The 25299-nt window shown below is 45.5% G+C and overlaps 1 protein-coding gene across 1 annotated transcript in view; it reads right to left on the bottom strand.

Annotated features, from left to right (window-relative positions):
- Positions 1 to 5244: 5244 nt before the first annotated feature.
- LOC147628431 (uncharacterized) overlaps positions 5245 to 25299 on the bottom strand; it is a 60861-nt gene continuing 40806 nt past the window's right edge. The window contains exon 5 of the mRNA XM_086813577.1: positions 5245 to 5483. Coding sequence (XP_086669703.1) covers positions 5458 to 5483 — 26 coding nt within the window. The 3' untranslated portion in view covers positions 5245 to 5457. The remainder of the gene's footprint in view (positions 5484 to 25299) is intronic.

Here is a 25299-nt window from a genome sequence, read left to right as displayed (position 1 = left end):
CAAACTTGATCGCTCTAACAAGATGGGAGTACATGTGGCTGACACCCATGTTGTCAAGCAAGGTATAGTGTTGGGGATTGTCTTTGTTTTGTTTGTAATAGTACCCTGTAATCACATAAGTGTCTCTTGCAAATCTATTTTCCCATGCATCTCTGAGAGATTTCTCAGTCAAATACCTTGTCTTAACACATTTAAGAATATAGAAGTCCACACCTTCATCATTATGCTCCTCTACATTCACAGCATAATTGTCTCCCTCAAGGATGAGCTGACTGAGCATATCATGTCCTCCTTCGAACATAGCATAATCAGCCAAAGCTTCATCTGTTGGTATCTCATTTCCCAATTGTGGTTTAAGTGTAATGTGTTCCCATTTTTTAACATAGGCCTTGTTGTAGAAGGCCTCCACTTCCTTCTAATGCAAGCATTGCAAAAACATGACAGCCGCACACAATAGTGGATAATAGCACAAATGCTCTTGGTTGCTACATAGCACATAATGGCAAGCAATAGCAGAGATGCAACTGCTATGCAATAACTGATATACACCATAGCACAGATGCATGTGGACTGCAGCAAAGAATAGCACCCCATAGCACACCATAGCACAGATGCATCACCTTGTGAATCTCCTGACTGCTATATAGCACACAATAGCAGTCAATAACACACATGCCAGTGCACAGCATTAGATAGCACATGCTAGTGGACAATAGCAAACATGCTTACTGTGCTATATAGCATAGGATAGCACTTAATAGCACATACTAGTATGCTATACAATAACTAGTATGATCTTCTATGATATATAGCACCATAATAGCAGACAATAGCAAACATGCTAGTACAGTGCTTGTGAATAATCTGCTATAGAATGCTGGTTAGCACACAATAGCAGACAGTTACCCCATTCTACTGAAATGCAGTATATAGCACACATTGAGGACTATAGCAAACATACAAGCGCTATACATTAGTTAACACAAACAAGCAGAAAAAAACAAATAGAAACCTAGTGCTATATAGCACAAAATAGCACATATGCTTTTGATTGCTATTTTGCATACAACAGCACAGATGCAAGTGGGATGCATTACATAACACATAGTAATAGACAATAGCAACGGAAGTTAAGACTGTGACTCCTTATTACCTGAGATTCATCTAGCAAGTGCACTGGATGCTCAATGTATTGCTTGCGGCCAATACGTCGTCGAACGATGTCTTTCTTGTTTGGAGAAACCCTGGTCTGCTCTGTCCAAAACTTGACAACTATCTCCTTCACCTCATCATCTAACTTGCCATGCATCGATTGTCTCTTACATAAGTCCAATGGTAGCATGCTTAAGCGCCAACATCATTAACTCTGTACATAGTGGCACAGAGGTTCCATGGATAAATACCAAGTAGATTGGATACTTCGATAAGACTGATACCTTTGTTTCTGGTGTCATTAAGTTGCATTAACCCATTCACAAGCATGGTTAAAGCGCTACATTTCAAGAAAAGCTCATCGTTAGACTTCGGATTCTTCAATGCCTGTAGGGAGATCCTAAATGCAGAGAGAATATCAAGGGAGTGATCATGAACTTTATCTTGTGCGCATTGTAAAATGTGTTTGTCATTTAGAACTGCCTGGATTACTTCCTTCTGGTCTTCTCTTCCATAAACACTCAACGATGAGATAATGTGGTGAACAATGGTCTCAAAAGACCTCCTTTTCCTTGCTTGAATGTCCTCTTCAATAGTAGGTTCCTCCCTATTGCTTGCACCTTCAGCCTGCTTCTGAGTAAGGCGTCTTTTTCGATACTCCCTCTTCATCATGGCCTTATATTTCCGTACTGAAATGATCTCAGCCTCACCAAGCTGTTGCATGCGTTTGGAATTCATTTGTAACTTACGTACTGGTGCCTCCAAAACCTGTGCTTCCAAAAGTCACTCCCCATCTGGCTAAGAACAACACTGTAAAGTGATTACGCTCTGCACCTGTTCAACAAATCTTGGATAAAAATTACCCTCAGTAGTACTTCCAAACACCTGTAATTCCTGGACAGTTGTAGCAAGCTCCATTACAAGTCTCAATTGCTAATTGTGGGCCTTCCATAATATATATATATATATATATATAGAGAGAGAGAGAGAGAGAGAGAGAGCTCCAACACTAATGAATTCTCTGTTGCACACAGAGATTAGAATTGAGAGAGAGAAATGAAATGTTATATTAACGTCTTCAAAAGGCCAAAGAGAGAAAGAGAGAGAGCTCCAACACTAATGAATTCTCTGTTGCACACAGAGATTAGAATTGAGAGAGAGAAATGAAATGTTATATTAACGTCTTCAAAAGGCCAAAGTGACCTATGAGACCAGAGTTACAACCATGTGACATCTGATACACTATCTGGAAAAGAAAAGAAAGAACTGAAGGTAAGTATCTAGCCCCACAATACATCAGTAGGGGGCATCCGGAAGCAGTAACTAGGGAGAGTGGGAAGCTAATGCTACTAGTCAAAATGGGGTACATGAGTACATGGATACATGAATACATGAATATGGAGGAGTACAAAAGTGACAATGAGTACAACAGTATATGGCTGGAGTCGTAATCATCCTAGGAGCTCTAGCATGGATCTCTACCGGATGGCCTGGATATCTGCCATAGTGAGATGCCCGGTCGGACGAGCCTGATGTCTCGTAATGATGCTCTGAATCCTCCGGTGTAGGCACCGTCTCCGATGTGAGGATCCGCGAACCCTCGGGCGTCTAGATCTGCCCAACTGGATAGCTCTCTCAACTAGAGTCCCACGGGGTGCCCACTGCTGGGCTGTCGGCTGTGTGTCCTCCCGGGTAGTCCCTCTAAAGAAGTCAGTAATTTGTCTCTGTGTGGACTCCCTGCCAGTCGGGCGTCTGCTCCTGATAATGGACTCTCTGAGCCTGAGAGAGAGAGAGAGAGAGAGATGGAAGCCTCTGCAGAGCTCTCTGATTCACTTTCTCAGTTGCACCCACAGAAGAGAGAGAGAGAGAGAGAGAGAGATGGAAGCCTGTGCATGCTCAAGGTAGAGAGACAGAGAGAGATGGAGTTATGTGCACAGAGAGAGAGAGAGAGAGAGAGAGAGTATCTCACGACCACTACTCTCAGAGGAGTGGAGTCGTGAAGACGTTTCAGTTGGCTCCACTTTTTTCAATTGGCTTCACTTTTTTAAAAATGTTTCTTTAAAGTCTTTTTTTTAAGATTGAGGCACCCTTTAAATTACCAATATGAAGTGCCAAATAGCTCTATACCTGGGTGTCCATGGACACCAGCTATTGCGACACCTATTCATGCTTTCACCCCCTATGTTTACCTTGGATTGATCACCTAGGCCCGCCTTGCATGAGGGTATGCAGCTCTAGGCTGTCTGGAAATTCTGTCTCTAGGCACACTCCCAAGAGCCTAACACCAAGTGTTGGCTTTTTGACGCTTTGGTGCACGCTGCAGCAATGTACCATGCCTCTTTGTGTGTGTGTGTGTGGGGAGGGGGGGGGGGGGGGTGTTCGAAACTAGAAAAGGAGGATTGAAGGAGGACAAAGAGAGTAAGCCATCAATGGCACATGAGATCATCTTACTTGAGTTGGAAGCATTCCCCTTAGTCATAGATGCATTTTTTCAAACTACCACACCTACATATATCATGTGCATACATCGGATGTAGACCGCTTTCCACGCTTGACCCTTGAGTCCTCCATGCAACTTACACAAGAGGGATAGAGCAGTCTTGATATTCACTCACGTGGCCTTCAGATGGACAGATGAATGGCATCCCTCCCTTCTAGTACAACCTTGAGTCCACATTTTTGGATCTCTTGTGATGAGATCAACCACCTTATCCATCTTGATTGAACAAGGCTTCACACAAGCCACACACGGTCATCCCAATCAAAGCTTCCTCCAAAATTCCAGTTCTACAAAAAACATTTTCTATGAGGTTTCAAAGATGGATTCATTGTGAGCCCTCGATACCTCTATAGGCACATGTCACATGCAATGTGGAGCTTTATTGGGCAGCTTAGAGTATCATCCCACCATCTATGGATTGGGTCTCAACTCTCACATAGCTAAGATCCACATGTCACATGCCATGTGGATCTTTATTGGGCAGCTCAAGAGTATCATCCCACCGTCTATGAATTTAGTCTAGAATAGCAAGGGGCATTCCTTGAAGGCACGGGTACAGAAGGTATGCACAACTGCAGAGGTGGAGACAGCACTATATGTTCAGATGCCCACCCTAATATTAGATTTGCTTGAGATTCGTTTGTTCTTTTCGTAGATGGATTCAGCCCTCTCTCACAGGTCATTTCATGTAAGGATCAAAGATGTGTGGGTTTGTACCTACTAGAGCTTCATCACCATCGAGAGTTCATGCTAAGACAGTACCCAAGGGGTTAGAGGCAACAAGAAGCATATTATCACTTTGGTCTCATAGACCCATTGAGTCTTTAGGAGACGTTCAATAAAAATTTCCTTGTTACTTTCTCAAACCATGATTACAAACTTCTTCAGATTACACCCACCTACGAGAGAGGGTGTCACCCATGCCCCACAGGATAGAGGTATCACATAGGCCATCAACTACATACCATAGCGCTTTATATTCTAGCACCACGCACTCAAAGGAGTCACTAGAGAGAGAACTTGATCCATTCTGAAAGCCAAACTCCCCTCCCCCCAAGGATCCCGACTTTCCAGTTGTCAACTGTAGATCCAAGACACTCAAATAACATAGAGAGACCCTAGCAAAGATAAACTTCACATTGATTGATGATGTAGAATGCATGCCTTACAATAGTAGTACCATCCTTCCTCTATTCATGTCCCCACAAGATACTCATGGTTGCAAGACAGACAAAGAGCGCAAGTTCATGTCTCGTGAGGGGGAAACAAAATTAGGAGACTTGCAAATGTACTATCGAGACCATTAACCTAGATAACTAGTCTCTGATCTCACCTTTATCTATGAAACAAACAAGAAAATCATGGCTTGGTTGTTAATCCCCTTGTTGCCCATAGTTCATGTGCTTTATCTGAATCTACTCAATCCTGTTATCATAAATCCTTTAACTCAAGGAAAATGCCTTTTGGATGATGGTACTATGTGTGTGGCATATGGATTTTTCCATCCCTGGTTTCATAATGGGCCACAAAATCACGTATCATATACATGCATATTTGATGGATGTGGATTACTTGTGACGTGACAAGCCATCTTTAACAAAGTTTTATTGAGTGATTGAGGTTGCACATCTCCGTTAACATTTGGTTTACATGCTTCCATATCTTGCCAGTCTGTATGCTCAAGTCTACGGGATCTCAAAAAAGGACCACACAAAGTCGTTGGTAGAAAACTTTTTAGCATAAACTCTCATTTACATGATTAATCTTTCACCTCAGGCCTTGGTATCTTCTTGTATTCGAAGGAGTTAATATCCATTTTTTCTTGAATAGCCTGTCATTATATAGAAAAAAAATGCATAGGTGAATCATTATAACATGATAATTAATGTTTCAAGGTTCTTTCAAAAACCTTGCCCATCCTACCAAATCTCAACATTGGTTGAAAAAATGATTACTATACTAAATTAAAGCTTTGCTACAACCAGCTAGTCTTTATGGTGTAGGGAATGGTCGCCGCGAGCACCATTCCTTCCGGTCAGGCGACTGCCGGCAGCCGGGAGCCTGCAGCATGAATAACTCGACCAGAGAATCATTCCCGGCCATCATGGCTGCTGGGAGGGAGGAGATATTGACGCGTTAGCAAACGGAACGCAGCATTTTCTGGCATGGGATAAGCTCTTGACTCATGATCCAACAGAATGATATTCGGTCAGTTGATTTGACCCGCTGTGTCGGATTGCTGCTGACCAGAAGCCATGACAGATAGGTCGAGACTCAGATCACAGTGCCTCATGTCCACTATGGTCATTGACTAGGCCTATCAATAGCTATTTACAAAGCATATGACTCTATGAAACTAAATCATGAAGGAAAATTTTGCAAACAGCTATTTACTAGTGGTAAAAAGGTCTTTTTTTTAAGAATCGTCTTGTGAAAGGACCCGCGCCTCAACAACTAGACCTAACAATAGCTATCCACAAAGCACAGGACCCTATTGAACTAAGTCATAAAGGAAAATTTTGATATACTAGTGGCAAAAAGGTCTTTTTTTTTAAGAATCACCTTGTGAAAAAACCCACCCCCCACACACACGCGGGGTTTTTTGATAGCGTTTCCTGCTCTGCACTTCCTAATCTGCGTACCGAGCCTCATTCAGCTACCTGCCCCTTTTCTTGCTGCTGCTGCCTTTGCTTCTTCTGTTCTGCTGCCCTCCCTCCTCTTGTATGTCGTCAAGCTCCCCTTCTACACTTCACCCCAGATTCTTAGCTCCACCTTCTACCCATCTCATCCCTTGCTTCCACATCGATACCCTGCTTGTCTTTCTGATGCAGTGCTTGCCTCCTAATTGTTGCCCACCAGCTGCGTGCTGGAAGCCCATCTCATCATCTTAAGTAACAGGGTTTGCCTGTAAGATCTTGATAATCCATCCGCAAGACAATGCAAACAAGATTTGAAATAGGAGTACACCGCACGCGTGTAAGTGTGCTTCGTCCTTTGACACTGCCTTGGGGACCCTGACAAGAATTTCTGTACTTTTGCCCTTTTCCCTGCACGATTGATGCACAAGAACCTTGCTTCCTGGAAAGAAACATAACTTAAACATACAACCCCATCCCCCTTAACATATATCAGCCCATGCAGAGGTCCAATACGTGTACATTAAGTGCTGTTTGTACAGCACTGACATCAGTTGTACTGCTATGGAACAGATTGTACATCACACTTCTTCTGCCATACAGTCCGAACACATCCTGACCCTGCTGAACAGTCTGTATAGGTGGTCTTGCCTCCAATGCACCCACAGCAGTGATCAGCCCCTTCAGCATCTACTGCTGCTGTGCAGACATCTCTGTATGGCCAACAACTTACTGGTACATGACCTTTAAGGCCGTGGCGGTCGGGCAGGTAATTTGGTCAGGCAGGCAGCCTGTGGGTAGCTGCTGCCAGTGCCATGTAACAGCCTTTTTCAAGTTTCATATGATTTTCAGTTATAAAAGAATGGCTAGCCTTCCTATAACACACATCCCTATTCCCTCATGTTGTAGAGTGCAACCTCTGCTAGCCATGGCTTGGTTGTCTTGTATCAGGGAAGTGTATGTCAAATTCTCCCCCACTTGCATCACAACTCCTCAACTGCATCACCTCCTGGTAAGCTCTCAATAAAAATCCAAACTCATCTGTGGACTGATCCTCATCAAACCAGACAGCCTGCTGGATTGGATAACCCTTAAACTTGAGGAAGTACTGTAGCTACTTCTGACGAGAACCCTGCTTGTACTGGTGCAAAGCAACTTGCTGTGGTATGAAGACCTCTTGTAATCCTCCATCATCCATCAACTCGGGTTCATCCTCAACTGGCATAACGCTCAACTCTGGCCCATGATACTCCACAAGGATGCTTCAATGAAACATCGAATGCATCCTCCAATGGCTCAATAACTCCAATTTTAAGACTACATCACTGAGCTTCTTGACAACCTTGAATGGACCTTTCTTCTTCGGACCTAGTTTGGAAGCAACTTCCTCATTGAATGGACCTTTCTTCTTCGGCACTAGTTTGGAAGCAACTTCCTCGTTGTTTGAGCCTCTGCTTCATGATCTTCAAATAAACCCAATCTCCTTTGAAGGTACTATCCCGACAATGCTTGCCCCCTCTCGGACTTGCTTTACAGTGCCTTCCGTATCTCTTCCCGAGCCTGTTGCAACATTTGGTCCACATCTTAATCCACCATATTTCCATGTGGAAGTATCAAGAGTTCGCTCATCGGGTTAATAATCAGACGACCATATACCACCTCAAAGGGAGACTGGAGTCTTATTAGTTGACGCTGCAGTATATCATTAATGGCATGCTCCATCAATGGCAAGAACTCCTCCCAAAGAACATAATGTTTCTGACAATAACACTGCAACATCATAGTCTTATTCATGCTCTCCATCTGGCCATCTGTTTGGGAATGAAAGACAATATAACTGTAACTTCATCCCCAAACAATAAAACAAGGCCCTCCAAAAGCTCCAACTTTGGATCCCTATCCGATATGATCCTCTTCGGAAGTCCATGTAAGCAGAACAGCTCCCAGATGAAAAGCCTAGCCGCCTCCCAAACATCCACATCTAGCTTGCAAGGCACGAGGTGGGTCTACTTACTCAACCAATCAACAACCATAAGGATACAAACATTCTAGAACCTCCAGTTCTTTGGCAACACATTCACAGTCCATGGAAATATCCTCCCATGGCAACTCTAGAACTGGTAATGGGTGAAGCTTACTAGCATCTTTCCAAGTGTTTGGCTTTGACAGACCTGTCAGAACCATACATACTGATGCACATCTCGCTTTATGCAAAACTTCAGCATAGCAGCTTCTTCCGGATGCTCTGAAGAAGAGGGACTAGTTGCTGCTCAGGGGAGATGTCAATGCCAACCTTGCATTCAAGACAACGAACTGGAGTGTCCCTCGAGACCCACTAGAAAGCCTCAACTAGACAACAACTCGGGGCAGGCAATGAGCCAACCCAAAATCCACACAACTTGTGCCAATTGATATGTGCTCCAGATGCACGACAGAAAATCTCAAATCGCCTCGATGAAGCTCTAGAGGTTCCCCGACAAGTATGTTGTCGTGTCTTGTGCTCAGATGGGAAGACGTAGTCTCTGGAGCCCGGTCTCCTTGGCGGATAGAAAACTACTAATTACCTCGACAACAAACAAGAAGAGATAAGGCGCTAGAGGGCACCCCTACTAGATTGAGCGATAAAGCGGAAATCTATCACCTCTAGCTCCTTGAATAAGAACTTGGTTGTGTGCAGCCGAGTAGAGTCTCGGAACACCTCGGGTCCACTCCTTCGAGAAACCCATCCTACACATCGTCCCCTCTAGAAAGCCCCTGTCATAGGCTTTCTTGAAATCAAGAAGGAGAACAATCACATCCTATTGATGCATCCTGGCCAATGCGGTCGCATCCTAGAAGGTGAAGCTGTTGTCCAGAATACTCCGATCTTGAATGAAACCCGTCTATGTACCATGAATCAAGTCAGGGAGAAAGGGATGCAATCTCTAGCTGATGGCCTTGGCCAAGATTTTGTAGGCCATCCCTAGGAGGGTTATGGGTCTCCATTGCCGAATCTCTAGTCTATCACCACCCTCCTTGGGAATCAAGTGGATCGAACCCTTAGACAAGCTCTCTGGCATGGCTCCCATAACCATTATCTTGTTAAAGGCAGCCCTGAGGCCGCGTTCCATGACATCTAAAGAAGTGGGTACGCAACGCTCCAATAGTGATGCCTTCTCGTCAAGGTAATCATGTGCCTACATGCTTTAAGTGTCATCGAGTGGGACATCGAGCCGACAAGTGTACCTTTCATCCTACTCAAGTGGCACAACTTCGAAGACAACACATACTACTATAGTGATGGTGATACAAGTCCGGATTGGATGGAAGATCAACTCAACAATGAAGAAGTGGGTACGCAACGCGAATCAACGAGAGCTCCCATAGTGATGCCTTCTCCATCTAGGTTCCCACTTTGCAACACACGGGTCATGGAATAAACACCAAAGTACATCCGCATACAAGAGTTCATCTAAACAAACTCATGGTTGCTTTGGCAAGACCAGCCAAAGAAGGCTCTTTGGTCTCCCAAGTCAATGGTCTCTACAATAAATTCTTATGTACAGGTTAGGGATTTTACCCAGAAGAAAATCACCAAGTGGACCCACTCAAATATCCATAACAATAATATGTCAGATATTGAGTATCATATGGGACACCAAGGTATATGGCTCCAAGGTGTGTATCTCCATGTAAAACTCCCAAGAGATCAACCACTCTTGAGTCTTGGGTCCCCTCCCTCATATCACCCTCGCAATGGTCTAGATTTTCTCCTTCAGATCGGTCTACCATGAGTCCGGTTAATCAAGGAGAATTTTGGTCGGAGTTGTTCAACTAAGACGTTACGAGCGCGCACAAATCAAGAAGCTACCAAGAAATCAACTTCCCGCTACATACTTAAACAACTCTCCTTCCACCTATGGTTGCTCGTTGTGGGTGTGTATTGCCCACATAACCCCACGACGAGGGAAAACAAATTGGAGGTATGTGGAAGGAATCATGAAGGGAAAATCAAACTGTTCCGCTCCAAAAGCAGAAATATACTCGGATCAAGTCACTCTCCAAATGACCACCCCATAAAGTATGATGGTGAAGGATTAACGCCTTGCACGATGAGGGAAGGGTTTTGTGGAGAAGGGAAGGACAATATATCCTATAGAAGCAAACCAAGCTTCCCGGAAGCACAAAATATGCTATAGAAGCAAACCAACCTTCCCCATTGGCCTATGCTATAAAAACATAATGTTTGCCAATGCGTGCTTTCCCTCTGTGTGCGCTCCTCCTCACCCACAAATGCCTTAGAGGTGAAAGGTGCCATAGTAAATAACTGCTCCCATGGTGAGGAGCACAAAACATCCTATAGAAGTAAACCAAGCTTCCCTGAGGCACAAAATATGGCACAATATATCCTATAGAAAGCAAGCCAAGCTTCCTTGAAGCACAAAATATATAAAAACATAGTGTTTGCCAATGCCTGCTTTCCCCTTGTGGGTGCTCCTTCTCACCCACAGATGCCTCAGAGGTAAAAAAAGGTGCCGCGCAGTAAATAAGTGCTCCCATGGTGATGAACACAAAATATCCTATAGAAGCAAACCAAGCTTCCTCGAAGCACAAAATACATAAAAACATAATGTTTGCCAATGCCTGCTTTCCCTCTGTGGGTGCTCCTTCTCACCCATAGATGCTTCAGAGGTGAAAGAAGTGTTAAACATCATCCCCTACTTGCTCGCTTCCTATTTGGTGTCCTATTTTAGCCTCTAGGGCTGACCATGTTAGTCAAAGGGGCTGGTCACCCCTCACATATATTTTACCCATATTTATTCACCATTTTATGGTCTTGGGTATTTTCCCAATCGTGGAGGTACTTTGGCTCCAGTCAGCTGCCTTCATGTAGGTGTATATATAGCCGGCATGCCTCCCTCATATATTCATTGCTTGCCTAGCTTGTCTAGCTGCAGTCCCTCACATACAAGGTTCTCCCCTCTTGCTCGGGACATGTATTCCTTTTGGTGATGATACTGAGAGCAAGTTCTCACCTGTGTTTCCTCTCCATCTCTCTCTCTCACTCTCTCTCCTGTGTTTCCACTCTCCCTTCTTCCGCTGCACATTCTATCATGGTATCAGAGCGCCGATGATTGTCAGCGTTGTATGCTCCCTCCTCTACCTGGACAGATCCGCGTTTTTTGCTTGAAGCTTGCGTTTCCGTTCTTCAAGGGCTGACTCATCCCTAGTTCAGCGGGCTGCAGTTCCTCTCATCAGAGCGTCAGTTGGCAGCCTCTAGGCAGCCTGACAGGGGAGTGTTTTTCTGGACAGCATACCTGCCCTTCTTGCCGGCACCTTCCATGGTTCTTAGGCGTTTCTTTTAAGGTCTGGACAGCAACATAGTTGTCCCAGGAGGCTGCGTTTCTGGCCTGTGTGGGCTTGCTTTCCCTAGCCCTGATCTTGGAGCTATTTGGGCTCCCTTTTGCCTGTCCCTTCTGGTTATCCTGTGCCATCCCCCCCCCCCCCCCCCCCCCCCCCCCCTCCCCCCCCCCCCCACTCCCTTGATTGTTCTTTGCAGCAGTTCTTGATGTGAGGCTTCAGCGTTTCCATATTCAGCCTATTCTCTACAGCCCCTTATACCTCTGCGTTTTCAGATTTGCAGCCATGGTTGCTGTGTTTTTTTGAACCGATCTTGCTGGTAGCTCTACCTTCACCTGGGCTTCCTCTATTGGACTCGAAGGTACCTTCTCTTCAGCATTTTTCCTCATAGGAGGTGTGGACACTAGTCGACCTGAATTTTCAGGTTTGTAGCCCTTGTTTGGCTGCGTTTTCTTCTCCAGTGGACACAGATCACTTGTAGAGGGGGTTTCTTGTTTGGATTGTGGCTTTGGAGGCAGTTTGGTACTTGAGGAGGTTTGTGAATTTCAGATTTCAGTCAACGTTTTGCTGATTTTGGAGCATCTATACCTGTGTTTTGTTCCTAGACTACATGGTTTCCGGGTTTCTACATGTTCCTTGCCTTCTGTTAGCGGTGGAGTGCTATTTTTGCTGGATAGCAGTCTTTTGGCTGCGTTTTGCTTCACACAGGAGTTTTCTACACTCAGAGGGGGCCTATCTCCAGCTACTTCACTTGAGGATCAATTTTGGGAGCTGTTTTGTATCTGTGGAGACTTTCTTCTCTGACAGGAGTTTACAATTTTCTAGAGGAGAGCAATGATCTTTTCAGAGATCCTCAGCAGAGTTTATTTCGTCTAAGCTTGTGTTCTTTGCAGTATTTGCAGAGCAAGGAGGGTGTTTTTCCCTTTGCGGTGTGATCCTTTCACATGGATCATTTATTTGTTGTTGCTGATTCTTGGGATCTGGTTCTACTCCTGGAACAGTCTTCTGCTATTTGTGATGCTTTTGAGGACTTTGTTACCACTGCAGTTTATATTCCTGCTTCCCTTCCTCATTGTGTGTCTCTTTGTGATGCTTCTGAGGATGCCCCTTCCCCTGCCCGTTCTGCAGGCTTGTTGTTTTGGAGGATGGTTTCACTTGGGTTTGGAACCATTATTTGAAGCAGCACGTTGTAGCCTATATGGTTGTTTTCTTCCACAGGAGCGGTGTACCTGGCATCTTGTTCTTTTGCTTTTGTAGTTGAGTTGCTGAGCAGATTGCTTGTGGAGCTTTCTTGGTACCTGTTTCTGCAACCTGTCATCTTTGATCGAGGACTGCGTCTCTAGCTTCTTGGAGTTTGCTCAGCATCCGGTGCTGAGAGGGAGTGTTAGACATCATCCCCTACTTGTTCGCTTCCTATTTGGTGTCCTATTTTAGCCTCCAAGGCTGATCATGTTAGTCACAGGGGCTGGTCACCCCTCACATATATTTTACCCATATTTATTTCCCATTTTATGGTCCTGGGTATTTTTCCCAGTCGTGGAGGTACTTTTGCTGGCTCCCTTCATGTAGGTGTATATATAGCCGGCATGCCTCCCTCATATATTCATTGCTTGCCTAGCTTGTCTAGCTGTAGTCCCTCACATACGAGGTTCTCCCCTCTTGCTCAGGACATGTGTTACTTTTGGGGTGATGATATTGAGAGCAGGTTCTCACCTGTGTTTCCTCTCCATCTCTCTCTCTCTCACTCTCTCCTGTGTTTCCACTTTCCCTTCTGCCGCTGCACATTCTATCATGGTATCAGAGCACCGGTGATTGTCAGCGTTGGATGCTCCCTCATCTACCTGGACAGATCTGCATTTTTTGCTTTGAAGCTTCTGTTTTAATTCTTCAAGGGCTGATTCATCCCTAGTTCAGCGGGCTGCAGTTCCTCCTCATCAGGGCGTTAGTTGGCAGCCTCTAGGGAGCCTGACACGGGCGTGTTTTTCTGGATAGCATACCTGCCCTTCTTGGCGGCACCTTCTAGGGTTCTCAGGCGTTTTTTTAAAGGTCTGGACAGCAACATAGTTGTGCCAACAGGCTGCGTTTCTGGCCTGTGTGGGCTTGCTTTCCCTAGACCTGATCTTGGAGCTATTTGGGATCCCTTTTGCCTGTCCCTTCTGGTTATCCTGTGCCATCCCTCCCCCCCCTTCTTGATTGTTCTTTGCAGCAGTTCTTGATGTGAGGCTTCAGCGTTTCCATATTCAGCCTATTCTCTACAGCCCCTTATACCTCTGCGTTTTCAGATTTGCAGCCATGGTTGCTGCGTTGTTTTGAACCGATCTTGCTGGTAGCTCTACCTTCACCTGGGCTTCCTCTATCGGACCCGAAGGTACCTTCTCTTCAGCGTTTTTCCTCATAGGAGGTGTGGACATTGGTCGACCTGAATTTTCAGGTTTGTAGCCTTTGTTTGGCTGCGTTTTCTTCTCCAGTGGACACAGATCACTTGCAGAGGGGGTTTCTTGTTTGGATTGTGGCTTTGGAGGCAGTTTGGTACTTGAGGAGGTTTGTGAATTTCAGATTTCAGTCAGCGTTTTGCTGATTTTGGAGCATCTATACCTGTGTTTTGTTCCTAGACTACACGGTTTCGGGGTTGCTTGTGGAGCTTTCTTGGTACCTGTTTTTGCAATCTTTCATCCTTGATCGAGGACGGCGTCTCTGGCTTCTTGGAGTTTGCTCAGCATCCGGTGCTGACAGGGGGTGTTAGACATCATCCCCTACTTGTTGGCTTCCTATTTGGTGTCCTATTTTAGCCTCCAGTGCTGACCATGTTAGTCAAAGGGGCTGGTCACCCCACACATATATTTTATCCATATTAATTTTGCCATTTTATGGTCCTGGGTAGTCGTCTAGGTACTTTTGCTCCAGTCGCCTGCCTTCATGTAGGTGTATATATAGCCGGCATGCCTCCCTCATATATTCATTGCTTGCCTAGCTTGTCTAGCTGTAGTCCCTCACATACGAGGTTCTCCCCTCTTGCTCGGGACATGTATTCCTTTTAATGATGATATTAAGAGCAAGTTCTCACCTGTATTTCCTCTCCATCTCTCTCTCTCACTAGCACGATTGTATGCATCCATTCTTGAGCAGCAGTTGAGTAGATGGGCAGAGAGAGTTGGCATTCGAGCAGAGGGACAGGCAGGGTTCAGGAGAGGTTTCTCTACTCTTGACCACATCTTGACTCTCCGGGCCATTATTGAGGAGGGCAGGTCGCATGGGCGACGGATTTATTGTAGCTTTGTGGACTTCCGCAAAGCATTTGATACAGTGCCCAGAGCCAGATTGATGAGGCGATTACAGGAGATGGGGGTACCCACAGAGCTCATATGGGGAATTATGGCTTTATACAGATCAGTTGCAGGACAGGTACGCACCCCAGAGGGGGTCTCTACTTTGGTTCACTCCACTATAGGAGTGAAGCAAGGTTGCCCGTTATCTCCTTCACTGTTTGGTATGTATGTGGATGAGGCTTCTGACTACATTGAGAGATTGGGGGACAGAGGAGCCCAGCTAGCAGGTACATGGATCCCACTATTGTTATATGCTGATGATATTGTGTTGATCTCTGACTCTCCTGAGGGTATGCAGCGTCATCTGGATGCTTTACATGAGTTTGCACATGATAGTGGATTGTCTGTCAACCTTGGCAAAACCAAGGTTATGGTGTTTAACACCACGCCACAGTGGGTTAGGCGATCAGCTTCCACATTTACATATGGGCAAGAGATTGTGGAGTATACAGATGCATATACATATCTTGGGGTAGTATTCAGTGGGCCAGTGTTTTCGATGAGGAGAGCAGCAGAGACTAGATTGACTAGAGCACATGCAGCCCTGGGTGGTTTGGAGAGGATGTGTTCGCAGGTTCAGTTTCAGGAACCTCGAACAAAACTCTGGCTTTTTGACACTCTAGTGACATCAGCTATGCTTTATGGAGTGCAGATATGGGGACCTTCAGTGGGCCATCACAGCGCAGGTGGGTGGAGAGGTATGGAGAGGCCTTTGGTATCTATGATTGCTAGGCTTATTAGAGCCAAGGCTGTGGTACCTCATGAGATTATTCGAGCAGAGCTGGCGGCTGCCCCTTTGGCGATTGAGGCTCTTACGAGATCAGTCTCCTACATACATGGCTTGTGGGATCTCCCCCGAGACAGATATGCACGCCTCGCCCTGGAGTCCTCCCGACAGTTAGCTTTACAGGGAGACACGGCTTGTTGGTATGGACAGATGACATCTTGGTTCCAGGCACATGGTTTTAGCATGGACAGATTGCCTCCCTTCCAGTATTCTCTAGAAGCACCCTCTCTCACTCTTACACGGACAGAGATTACCAGACTCATCCGTCAGGATTTAGTTCAGCTGGACATTAGGAGGACATGGATACAGCCGACTGAGGAGCTGGGCACGAAGATGGCTTTCTACAGAGAACATTTTCTTCAGCTCACAGCAGATGGTTTTGTGATCAGACCCAGTTACATGGATGTACACTTGTCTCATGCAGTACGATGTGCTATTGGTCAGATTCGCACATCCTCACACCAGCTTGAGATTGAGATTGGCCGATATAGAGGTATACCAATTGAGGCCAGGATATGCCGAGTATGCCATGGGGAGCCAGAGACAGAGCTGCATTATATATGCCATTGTACTGCATACTATGAGATACGTGGTCGTTTCCACTGTTTATTCAGAGAGGGTTTTGGACCACTTTCCAGAGTCATGGGGTACCAGGACCAGAGGTGTTTGGGATTGTTCTTGCTTGAGCTGCGGAGACATAGAGATAGCCTGCTTAGGCGCACAGAGAGCCAGACTCAGAGGCACATTACAGACTTCTTTAGTCCGGCCATCACTGCGCCAGATGGACCACAGCAGCAGCAGGACATGGATACCGCCCACACCAGGGGTACACTGATTGATCGTGCGATTGAGCTTGGGTGGTCCAGACGCCCACGACCACGGAGGAGGGCATCCCAGCATAGACGGAGGTTGCAGCGGCAGATTCGGATTATTCTTGCGAGGCATGCGAGACACCCAGTCAGGGTGCTGACCACAGAGGATATTGAGGAGATCCGCCAGTGTCCGATGCGGCACATATTATGAGATGGAGGTACCTCCATAGTGTACCTTCCAGTTCCAGTTTCATTTTCTAGGTGCCAGTAGTATCATCTTTATTTTTCATTTTCTGGGTTTTTTTATCCAGACATTGTATCAGATCCACCATGATGTAACTTTTGGTCTCATAGGTCATTATGGCCTTTTGAAGACGTTAATATAACATTTCATCCTTGCCGGCACCTTCCAGGGTTCTTAGGCGTTTCTTTTAAGGTCTGGACAGCACAAAAGTTGTCCCAGGAGGTTGCGTTTCTGGCCTGTGTGGGCTTCCTTTCCCTAGCCCTGATCTTGGAGCTATTTGGGCTCCCGTTTGCCTGTCCCATCTGGATATCCTGTGCCATCCCTCCCCCAGCCGCACCCCCCCCCCTTGATTGTTCTTTGCAGCAGTTCCTGATGTGAGGCTTCAGCGTTTCCATATTCAGCCTATTCTGTACAGCCCCTTATACCTCTACGTTTTCAGATTTGCAGCCATGGTTGCTGCGTTTTTTTGAACCGATCTAAGAGGTAGCTCTACCTTCACCTGGGCTTCCTCTATTGGACCCGAAGGTACCTTCTCTTCAGCGTTTTTCCTCATAGGAGGTCTGGACACTCGTCGACCTGAATTTTCAAGTTTGTAGCCCTTGTTTGGCTGCGTTTTCTTCTCCAGTGGACACAGATCACTTGCAGAGGGGGTTTCTTGTTTGGATTGTGGCTTTGGAGGCAGTTTGGTACTTGAGGAGGTTTGTGAATTTCAGATTTCAACAACAGTCAGCGTTTTGCTGATTTTGGAGCATCTATACCTGTGTTTTGTTCCTAGCCTACACGGTTTCCGGGTTTCTACATGTTCCTTGCCTTCTGTTGGCGGTGGAGTGCTATTTTTGCTGGATAGTAGTCTTTTGGCTGCGTTTTGCTTCACACAGTAGTTTTCTACACTCAGAGGGGACCTATCTCCAAATACTTCACTTGAGATCAATTTCAAGAGCTGTTTTGTATCTGTGGAGACTTTCTTCTGTGACAGGAGTTTACTGTCACAAATCCCTATATTCTAGGGACATGCGGATGCGTGTCAGGCCTAGAAACATGCGGATGCATGTATGTATTATACCTGGGCATGTGTATGGATCATATGAGTGGATGCATATGAGTCCAAGGACATGGCAGGACATTTGTGGACTTTCGGGCGGTGCCCGTGTGGATTCCGGCCATGCACACATGGTGTGTTATGATGGCAGGCGGAATATTTTCAAGTACAAGAATGATGATAGGTGGTTCTCCAAGTTTACATATGCACAATGCATAAATGATGCATGCCATAACTTTATTTTACTTTGTGTGACATTGTCTTGCTGCCTGGACAATGCTTGTTATTTTGGCTTGTGAAGCCCGAGGGACCGGGGACGCCCGGGCACCTTGTGGACACGTGTGTGCACTCCTGCTTGGGCCTAAAACTGTGGGCTTATGGGCTTTGCAGGTGGTAAGTGCGTCCACACTCAATTTACAGCTTATTTCATTTACTACTAAGGTTTATTGGTTTGCAGGTCCACACTCATTAATAAGTGGCCGGACAACTTATAATGCTTTCGCATTTGGTTGGACCAAAATTAATGAAGCCCGGACAGCTTATGGCCATTTCCCATTTGGTTGGACCTAAACTTATACAAACAGGACAAATGGAGCACTATGGGCTGGACACCTACCTGGACACCTTATGGGGACACTTGTCAGCCTGTATGTGTACCCACCAAGCCCCTTAGGTGGCACTGGAGAAAGGCGCCTCCTTCAAGAGGCCTTTTGGGCTGTTTTATTCATTACTCAACACATTGGAGAGCTGGTTGAAGCTTTGGGAGTTGCTACAGGGCTGGTTGCTTGCTTCCCGGACTCACACAAGCTTGGATAATGATCCCCACACTCTTCTAAAGGGCTGGTTGGTAAATTTCAAACCTGTATTTTCTGGTTATTGCGAGTTTTGGGCTGGTTACAGGTGTCCAAAGTCAACTTGGACAATACAGGACAGCTCTAGGGACCTCCACAGGGCTGTAGGACCCTTTACAGGTGGATTTCTCGCGATAGAAAGTTGCTGTTTTGGACTGGTTATTGCACAAAACAGGCCGGACAGCAATGGAATATGTGAGCATGGATGTGTCTCAAGGATTCCTGATGTAACAGGTGCTTAGGGCAAGCATTGGGGACACTTGCTCGCGGAGAATACACGTTTCTGGATCAGTTTCTCGCGTGGAAACAGGGCCTAAAGATCCATTTACATCTTGTGCAGGGCGGAGTACCTGTGAGGATTGTGATACTCTTGTGCAGGGCGGATGTACCTGTGAAGAGGCTTGTGCAGGGCCGATGTACCTGTGTGTAGGGCGGATGTACCTACAGATTCTCTTGTTTGAAATGTATTCATTCATGATGTATTTGGAAGAATCAGGTGCAGGCTGGTGGTGCACCCGTAATCTTGTACTTTGCAGACTCTTTTGGTAATATAACCTAAAGGGGGGGGGTCAGCCTATCATCGGCCCCTTTATGTGGTGTACTGTCATTTTCAGCTTTGTGGTTGTAATGCTCAAGTGTTAAGTGCTCAGAATCTTGTTCACATTTATACGATTCCAATACACGCGTCCGCCTCCCGTTACATTGGTATCAGAGCTCAGTTTTTCCCCTCATTGGAAAACGGTCTGAGGCTTGGAATCATAAGTGGTGACCTGATTTGAGTGTCATGGACAGCCACATTTCTGACAGTGTGGAGAACACACAGGACCGTGAATTTCATGGTACAAGGGATGCAAGAGATGCTGCAGGCAATGATGTCTATGGAGATGCAGGTACTCATGACACTATGCATTCTGATTTGGAATCTTTGAGGCGTCAAGTGCGACGCTATAGGGCTGAAACCGAAGAGCTTAGGTCATTGAAAAATGACCCGGATGTACAAAGGGTGTTGGCTGCGAAGGCAAAGGCTTCGGTCCATGAAGTCACTTTTGAAGCAATTGCAAAGGAAATGGATGTTGAGAAACCCCGAGAGCTTGCACTTGCATACCTAATGGTTAAGGGTGATGTATACACTGAAGCATATGGTAGTTTGGCTTTCAAGAAGCCACCCCTCATGGCTGCCCGTGGTGATGCACATGATACACAACAAGCAGAAAGAGCACAACAAGTGCCAAATGCTGAAAGGACAAGAGTCCCTGGTGCTAGGCTTGATGCAGGTCAAGAGAAGAGTAAGGATGAGGGATCCTCTACTCATTCCCGCTTTGCTCCAAGACGACATGTCCATTCTCATGTTGAGCTTTCCACTCATTTGGAGAGTGTGGCTCAAGAGAGAACGAAGAGGGATCGTGAATCTTCATCGCGGCATTATCATCATGCAAATGAACAGGATGTACATAAGGATGCATATAGAAGGAAGAAGCCTCGAGAGTTCAAGTCCGGTGACAAGGATGTAAAGTTTGAAAACTTTCAGGGACGGATGGACTCTACCAAAGCACTTGCTTTCATTAGACAGTTTGAGATAGCTTTTTGCAATGAAGACTTTTCGGAAAAGTCTATGCTCAGGCATGTGGGAATGCATCTCAAGGATACGGCAAGTGATTGGTGGCTTGCAAAAATACTTGATGGAAGTGCTGCCCCAACTTGGTCTTCTTTCAAAATTCAGTTTTATGATCAATTCTTACCACCAAACTTTGCAAAGGATGTACGCAAGGAGTGGGATTGGCTGTCCCAAGATGAGGGAGAGTCCGTTGCTTCATACATAGCAAAGTTTTGGAAAGTCCTTCTCAAGGTTACTCCCTTCATGAAGATTGGAGAGGACGAGAAGAAGAGAAAGTTTGAATCGGGGCTCCATCACATCATCCAACAAAGCTTGGGAGTGTACCCAAATAAGACCATACAAGAGCTTATACACTCAGCCATGATCGCGGAGAACTTGCACATAAAAGCACCCACAAATAAGCCATTTGCAGGTCAAAACAAGAGCAAATTCAGGGCTGGTTATGACCAGAAAAAGGGTGGACAGCCACCTAAGAATGCTCCCAAAGATGGCCGAGATGCAAAGGATGACTCCGAAAAGAAGCCGGGGGGTAAACGCCACAATTTTGGGCTCTCAAAACAGCAATTGGAAGAGTACAGGAAGGCTGGAAAATGCTTTAAGTGTGGCAGTAAAGATCATATATATCCTAAATGCCCACAGAATCCTAAGAATGTTGAGCCTAATGTGCAAAAGCCTCTTGTGAATGTTGTACCCGATGTGCAGGGTAATACAGGGCATGAGCCCAAGAGTAGAGTCATATGCAAGGCTTGGGGCAAATTGAAGGATCAGCCCGCTTTGTTTCTTTTTGATGATGCTTCCACAGATAACTTTATATCCGTACAAATGGCTGCCGCCATAGGTCTCAATGTGGAAGACATGGGAATGCAAATGAATGCAGATGCCGCCTTTGAGAGCAAACAGGTTGATGTAACTCCGGTCATTGGTAAGCTCCGTGTACATATACAGGACTACCTCGACTATGAGAGCTTTCTAGTGGCTCCTCTTACAGGTTGTGATGTTTTGTTGGGGATGCCCTGGCATCACCGTTTAGAGCCTGTTAAGGCTTACAAAGAGAAGAAAATCAGTTTTGTACATAGAGGCCGTGAGCACTCTATAGATGCTGGTACTACTGGAAGTACCATACCTCTTGTAAGCCATGTACAAATCAATAAGGCAATAAAGAAATCAGCTTGTTCTTACTTGGTTTTTGTACGTGATACCATTGAACATTCTAGTGTTGATGTTAGTGCATTAGATCAAGACAAGCTTAACTTTTTGAATGAGTTCAAAGATTGTTTTGCAAATGTTTTGCCAGCAAGGTTGCCACCAGAGAGGCCGGAAGATCATTGCATAGATCTAATTCCCGGTAGCTCTCCACCTAATAGGCCACCATACAGGGTGAGTGCTAGTCAACAAGAAGAGATTATGGCACAGGTGAATGAACTTTTGGAAAAGGGTTTGATTCGGCCTAGTTCCTCGCCATATTGCTCGCCGGTACTTCTTGTTCAAAAGAAGGATGGTACTTACAGGATGTGTGTTGATTACCGTGCCCTCAATAAGATAACCATCAAGAATTGGTTTCCCATTCCGCGTATTGATGACATCTTGGACAAGCTTTAAGGTTCGGCATGTTTCAGCCGAATAGACCTCAAGAGTGGGTATCATCAAGTGAGAGTGGCACCTCAAGATGTACACAAGACTGCATTCAGGACAGCCTTTGGTCTTTATGAGTTTTTGGTGGTGCCTTTTGGCCTTACAAATGCACCCGCTACCTTCAACAGGATGATAGACAGGGTGTTCAGAAAGCATAGAAAGTTCACAGGTATATTCTTTGATGACATTATTGTATTCTCAAAGAATGAAGCCCAACATCGTGAGCACATGGCTATTGTGTTTAAAGAGCTTAAGGAAAATCAGCTCTACATAAATGCAAAAAAGAGTGAATTCTTCCTCCCAGAGATTCACTATCTTGGTCACATTGTATCAAAGGATGGTGTGCGCATGGATCCCGCAAAGATACAAGCCATGCAAGAATGGCCAGAGCTGAAATCAGTCCATGAAGTCAGGAGCTTCCTTGGTTTATGTGCTTACTACAGGAGGTTCGTCAAGCATTTTGCTTTCGTTGCCGCTCCGTTACATGATTTAACGAAGAAGAAAGCAATCTTTAAATGGACACAAGAAGAGAGAGATGCCTTTCAAAACTTGAAGAGTGCAATCATCTCGGGACCGGTACTTATTATTCCGGATTTGCACAAACCTTTTGTCGTGGAATGTGATGCAAGTGGGGACTGCATAGGGGCTGTTTTGAACCAAGAAGGACATGCCATTGCCTATGAGAGCAGACGCTTGCAACATGCAGAGCTTCACTTACAGATTTATGAGAAGGAGTTGTTGGCTGTAATTCATGCCCTTACTATTTGGAAACACTATCTTTTAGGAGCTGATTTTATGGTCAAAACTGATCATCAAAGTTTGAGATATTTTTTGACTCAAAGTAAGCTCTCAGAGAAGCATATGAGATGGGCAAATTTTCTCTCAATGTTTCATTTTCAGATTTTACACACTCCAGGGAAAAAGAATGTGGTGGCAGATGCCTTATCTAGACGACCACAGGTTCATGCTATTACAGTTGCATACCATGAGGACTTATCGGATATGCGTAATACTTATCATTTGGATGAGGATTTTGCACATGTATGGGCTGATTTGCAAGAGGGTATTGCTGTCCCATCTTATGCCATAAGAGATGGATATCTCATGATGCAAAATCGTATGTGTGTGGTAAAGAACCTTCGCCATAAGGTTATGGATGAGTGCCATGCTCCTCCATATGCAGGTCATAGAGGCATTTTGGCCACAGCACAAGCTTTGGAGAGGTATTTCTTTTGGCCACATATTCGCAAGGATATTGAAGCATATGTACGTGAATGTATGGTATGTCAAAAGGTCAAGTTTGACCGACATAAAGCACCTAGATTGCTTCAGCCTTTGCCTATACCAAATGAACCATGGGAAAGCATTGCTATGGATTTCATTATGGATTTGCCAAGGACGCCACAGAGAAATGATGCTATTTGGACCATCATTGACAGGTTTAGCAAGCAGGCACATTTCATTCCCGTACGCAAGACAATAAAGCCAGATCATATGGCTAGGATGTTTTTGGCACAGATATTCAAACACCATGGCATGCCTAAATCTATTGCGGGGGATAGAGATCCTAGAACCACAAGCTTATTTTGGCGCGCATTGTTTGACAATATGGGTACAAAGCTGGCCTACTTCGAGGATTACCCAGATCTTTTGAAGGCCTATCTGGAGGCTTTTCAGTTGCGGTCAACTGATTAGAAGCCGGGGGGATGTCACAAATCCCTATATTCTAGGGACATGCGGATGCGTGTCAGGTCTAGAAACATGCGGATGCATGTATGTATTATACCTGGGCATGTGTATGGATCATATGACTGGATGCATATGAGTCCAAGGACATGGCAGGACATTTGTGGACTTTCGGGCGGTGCCCGTGTGGATTCCGGCCATGCACACATGGTGTGTTATGATGGCACGCGGAATATTTTCAAGTACAAGAATGATGATAGGTGGTTCTCCAAGTTTACATATGCACAATGCATAAATGATGCATGCCATAACTTTATTTTACTTTGTGTGACATTGTCTTGCTGCCTGGACAATGCTTGTTATTTTGGCTTGTGAAGCCCGAGGGACCGGGGACGCCCGGGCACCTTGTGGACACGTGTGTGCACTCCTGCTTGGGCCTAAAACTGTGGGCTTATGGGTTTTGCAGGTGGTAAGTGCGTCCACACTCAATTTACAGCTTATTTCATTTACTACTAAGGTTTATTGGTTTGCAGGTCCACACTCATTAATAAGTGGCTGGACAACTTATAATGCGCTCGCATTTGGTTGGACCAAAATTAATGAAGCCCGGACAGCTTATGGCCATTTCCCTTTTGGTTGGACCTAAACTTATACAAACAGGACAAATGGAGCACTATGGGCTGGACACCTACCTGGACACCTTATGGGGACACTTGTCAGCCTGTATGTGTACCCACCAAGCCCCTTAGGTGGCACTGGAGAAAGGCGCCTCCTTCAAGAGGCCTTTTGGGCTGTTTTATTCATTACTCAACACATTGGAGAGCTGGTTGAAGCTTTGGAAGTTGCTACAGGGCTGGTTGCTTGCTTCCCGGACTCACACAAGCTTGGATAATGATCCCCACACTCTTCTAAAGGGCTGGTTGGTAAATTTCAGACCTGTATTTTCTGGTTATTGCGAGTTTTGGGCTGGTTACAGGTGTCCAAAGTCAACTTGGACAATACAGGACAGCTCTAGGGACCTCCACAGGGCTGTAGGACCCTTTACAGGTGGATTTCTCGCGATAGAAAGTTGCTGTTTTGGACTGGTTATTGCACAAAACAGGCCGGACAGCAATGGAATATGTGAGCATGGATGTGTCTCAAGGATTCCTGATGTAACAGGTGCTTAGGGCAAGCATTGGGGACACTTGCTCGCGGAGAATACACGTTTCTGGATCAGTTTCTCGCGTGGAAACAGGGCCTAAAGATCCATTTACATCTTGTGCAGGGCGGAGTACCTGTGAGGATTGTGATACTCTTGTGCAGGGCGGATGTACCTGTGAAGAGGCTTGTGCAGGGCCGATGTACCTGTGTGTAGGGCGGATGTACCTACAGATTCTCTTGTTTGAAATGTATTCATTCATGATGTATTTGGAAGAATCAGGTGCAGGCTGGTGGTGCACCCGTAATCTTGTACTTTGCAGACTCTTTTGGTAATATAACCTAAAGGGGGGGGGGTCAGCCTATCATCGGCCCCTTTATGTGGTGTACTGTCATTTTCAGCTTTGTGGTTGTAATGCTCAAGTGTTAAGTGCTCAGAATCTTGTTCACATTTATACGATTCCAATACACGCGTCCGCCTCCCGTTACATTTACAGTTTTCTCGAGGAGAGCAGTGATCTTTTCAGAGATCCTGAGCA

This window comes from Cibotium barometz, chromosome 19, assembly GCF_041138505.1.
Source record: "Cibotium barometz isolate CiBa-2024 chromosome 19, ASM4113850v1, whole genome shotgun sequence".
Lineage (NCBI taxonomy): Eukaryota > Viridiplantae > Streptophyta > Polypodiopsida > Cyatheales > Cibotiaceae > Cibotium > Cibotium barometz.
The sequence above is the reverse complement of the archived record's forward strand: the minus strand, read 5'-3'. Positions and strand labels throughout refer to the sequence as shown.